Here is a 3,563-nt window from a genome sequence, read left to right as displayed (position 1 = left end):
AGCTCTTTAAAATTAAAATTAAAATCTTTAATAATTTCTTGAAATGTAAAAAGTATTTCAAAGCTACATTCCCCTTTTTAGAAATATTATTTAAATTTAAAGTATTTACTATAAATATTTTCAATAATTGATTTATGTATGCTATTCTGTGTGTTTGTTTTAGTAATTTGTGAGCAGTTTAAAACCAGTTGAACTGGGCCTGTATCTAGTTCTCACAACTATCATCTGTGTCATCTCAAGCACCGAGTAACCTACAAATACAGGAAATTGATCTGGTTGAAGACAGATTGTCTTTATTCGGAACGTCTTTGCTCAGCATTAGAACAAAGAGCAGGAGGTATCACCCTTACATACATTATCCTTTCCATGACATGACAGGTTTTAAATTACCATCTTAGATAGAAAATACACATATAACTCCTGGAATTCAAATAGAAGTTATCCTCAAAAAACAGAAACCAATAAAATGACGCGTGTGACTATATTATAGCACTGAACCACAGGAAAAAGGCAAAATAAAACATTTGGATGTGAATGGATTTTTTTTCTTTCACCTTAAATAGACGGTCTAGTTTTTATGTGCCGGTGTTTTTGATAAATAACCCGTATATAATCCAGCCTATAGGCCCTGATTTTGACGCTATCCAGAACATCATAAAATTACGAGTGCCAAAATGTAGAATACCTTTAGGCCTATACAGGAAATAAGAACGCTAATTGTGCAAGCCAAATTGTTCAAAATAAAAGAGTAGCCCATCAATAATCACCACAAATCAGCCTATCAGTATTGAAATGTACACAATAAATAAAGTTAAAGGCCTCCTTTTCTGGTTGCCATAAATGTTATAACATTTACATTTCTTACAGTTCACGGGCACCGTCCTTTTACACCAAATCCCAGCTTCTCTGCTCAGGTCAGGAACTTCTGGAAAAGTTTTTTTTTCTTTCTTTCTTTTTTTTGTTGCCATAACAAGTCCAAGGCAGTGTGTATTGTTCATGCCTTTTAATGGGGCGCGCTCTCCGTAATATATTTACATGCATTTCAGTATTCAAGTGAATGAAAAAGAGGAGAACAGTCTTGAGGGTTACATGGCAGCGGCATGTGCGGATGAATATGGGTCTATCCCAGTCTTGGTCATACCTGGAAAAAGTATGTAGGCCACCGGGGGCTGTAAACTTGACGCTGACCAGGCTGTGCAGTTACACGGGACGACGTAGCCCGGGTTCGTGGGCGACGGGTGGGTGTGGGTGTGCTGACTGGGGCACCCGAGGGTGCCGAACGCGCCGTTCTGGTATCCCAACGAGGACGCGTACGGCAAAGTGCCGCTCAACGCGTGGGGCATCTCCGTCATCTTCTGGATGGCGCTGGAGCTGAACTGGCTCGGGTCGAGGAAGGAGTAAGGACTGGACGTCGGCGGCAGAAACGCCCGGGCTTTGTCCGAGGAGCCCAGCAGAGAGTCCGCGGCGGACACGGGGAGTCCCTTCAGGTGGTCGGTGTCCCCGAGGTAAGGCAGCGGGAAAACGTACCTGTCCTTCTTGAGCAGGTTCTTGGGTTTGCGCCGGGGTCTGTACTTGTAGTCGGGGTGCTCCTTCATGTGCTGAGCGCGCAGCCTCTTGGCCTCGTCGATGTAAGGTCTCTTCTCGGACTCGGAGAGCAGCTTCCACTCGGCGCCCAGTCTCTTGCTGATCTCCGAATTGTGCATTTTGGGGTTCTCCTGTGCCATTTTCCTCCTCTGGCCCCGGGACCACACCATGAACGCGTTCATGGGTCTCTTGATGTGATCAACAGGCTTTGACATCTTCAGAAAGGACACTGTTTTATCCCCGGTGTTAATGACGAGGGGGAAAGTTCTTATCGCAAGGAAGGAGAAGGAAGGAAGGGAAACTATTCACCTGTCCAGATGCCAGATACCAGTCATGCCACGTCTGGGATGTTCTGAGTCTGGGAAAAGTAAACTCAAATAAAATAAAAAAAGGAATCCGGCCGCGGCTTTGCTTTTTTCTTTCCTGCGTTAAAACACTGGTGCGTCTTGGTTTTAAGTCCACTTACAAGTCAGAGCTGCGCCGCGCCGCGTACAGGACAACAACACATACATGCAGGATGCGCGCACGTAACAAAATCCACAAAGGTGAAAGCGATGTTCCGCAGTCAGTTTGCAGGAGTCGTAAAAGTGTTCAGTGTTATTTTTCCCGTCACACACTCTCTCTCTCTCTCTCCTTCTCTCTCTCTCCCTCTCTCTCTCTCTCTCTGAGGTTGGTCGTCGAGCACCTGGCTTGTTGGAAATGAGCGGAAGAGCGTGAATACGAGCCAAAAGCGGTGAAGTTCAAAGGCTGGGCTGGTTTGGTTTCTGCACGCAATCTGACATAATCTGCAGGGCGTTCACTCACCAACCTGAGCGCCAATCAGCAGGGAGAGCGCCGATTATAATAGCTCCTGCAAAAAAAGACATTATATATGTATGTGGGCTGCATGACAACATAAACAAAGAGCGGGTGGTAGTAGAAGAAGAATAAAAAGAAAACATAAAGGAAGTCAGAGAGTGTTTGTGTGTGTGTGTGTGTGTGTGTGTGTGTGTGTTAGCCTAATACACAGAATCCCTGCTCGATTCAATTGAGTTTAATGTAATTAATCTCAACAAACATGGACCTTTGCAGTAAACAAAACCTGACTTTAATGCAGGGAGGTGTCTACTTCCTGTAAAACAATCACCCTATAAAGAAACACACATGTAGAGTAATTTGTGTGCATTTATGTATTTATTTGTAACATTAAAAATGAAATGGCTAATAATAATAAAATATTACTTATATAAAATATTCATATCTTACAGGAACTATTTTAATATGTATTCTCTTACATGGCAGTTCCTCTGCATCGGGTGGGGTTGGAGTGTCTTGCTCAAGGACACTTCAGCAGGGGGGGGGGGGGTCATCTATGAGGGTCCAAAATTTAATTGAAGCTAAATTTGACATTTTCTTTATCTAAAGAATTCACGGTCACTGCAAAAACTGTCCGCTCTCTCTTTTGTGGTATAAGAGAAAGGCCCATGCCAAACGATTACGCACGGGCATATACGCGCAAACACACGCAGCCATGGGCGCGCACACACAGTTTACGGCCCGTGCTGTGGATGTTGCACCAAAGGAGAAGTCGGTGACAGAATTACAAAGAGCAAGGAAACATTACACGCACTGTACAGGTGCAGGGGAGCATCACTGTGAGTCTGTAATTGTTGCATTAGCTCACATCAATGTGGCAGTGTTTTTTTAAGGAGGCACAGAGTGATCGTTTTAAAATGCAAATTTAACTGAGGACCACTGCCTAATAGCCCCCGGGCTAATGTGGCTGATATATGATTCCTTCAGCTGTGATTATAAAAACCAAAGCGCAGACAGATGATTGTGTGTGTGTGTGTTATCACACAGTCAAAATAGCTGTGATTAGAGAGACAGAGTTGTGTGTGGTTAGTGACACTGCTAAATAGATGTATTTAAGGTGGCCTATATGGGTGTATGCATGCGCGTACACAAGCACGTGCACCCACAAGCGGAAGTCGTGGACC

The 3,563-nt window shown here is 44.1% G+C and overlaps 1 protein-coding gene across 1 annotated transcript; it reads right to left on the bottom strand.

Annotated features, from left to right (window-relative positions):
- Positions 1-271: 271 nt before the first annotated feature.
- Positions 272-2,445, bottom strand: sox14 (SRY-box transcription factor 14). The gene has a single exon (XM_020080740.2). The coding sequence runs from the start codon at positions 1,797-1,799 to the stop codon at positions 1,086-1,088; it is 714 nt and encodes a 237-aa protein (XP_019936299.1). The 5' UTR covers positions 1,800-2,445; the 3' UTR covers positions 272-1,085.
- Between the last annotated feature and the right edge of the window lie 1,118 nt (positions 2,446-3,563).

Source organism: Paralichthys olivaceus, chromosome 3 (genome assembly GCF_024713975.1).
Source record: "Paralichthys olivaceus isolate ysfri-2021 chromosome 3, ASM2471397v2, whole genome shotgun sequence".
Classification (NCBI taxonomy): domain Eukaryota; kingdom Metazoa; phylum Chordata; class Actinopteri; order Pleuronectiformes; family Paralichthyidae; genus Paralichthys; species Paralichthys olivaceus.
Note: the sequence above shows the minus strand (reverse complement) of the source record. Positions and strands in the feature narration are given on the sequence as shown.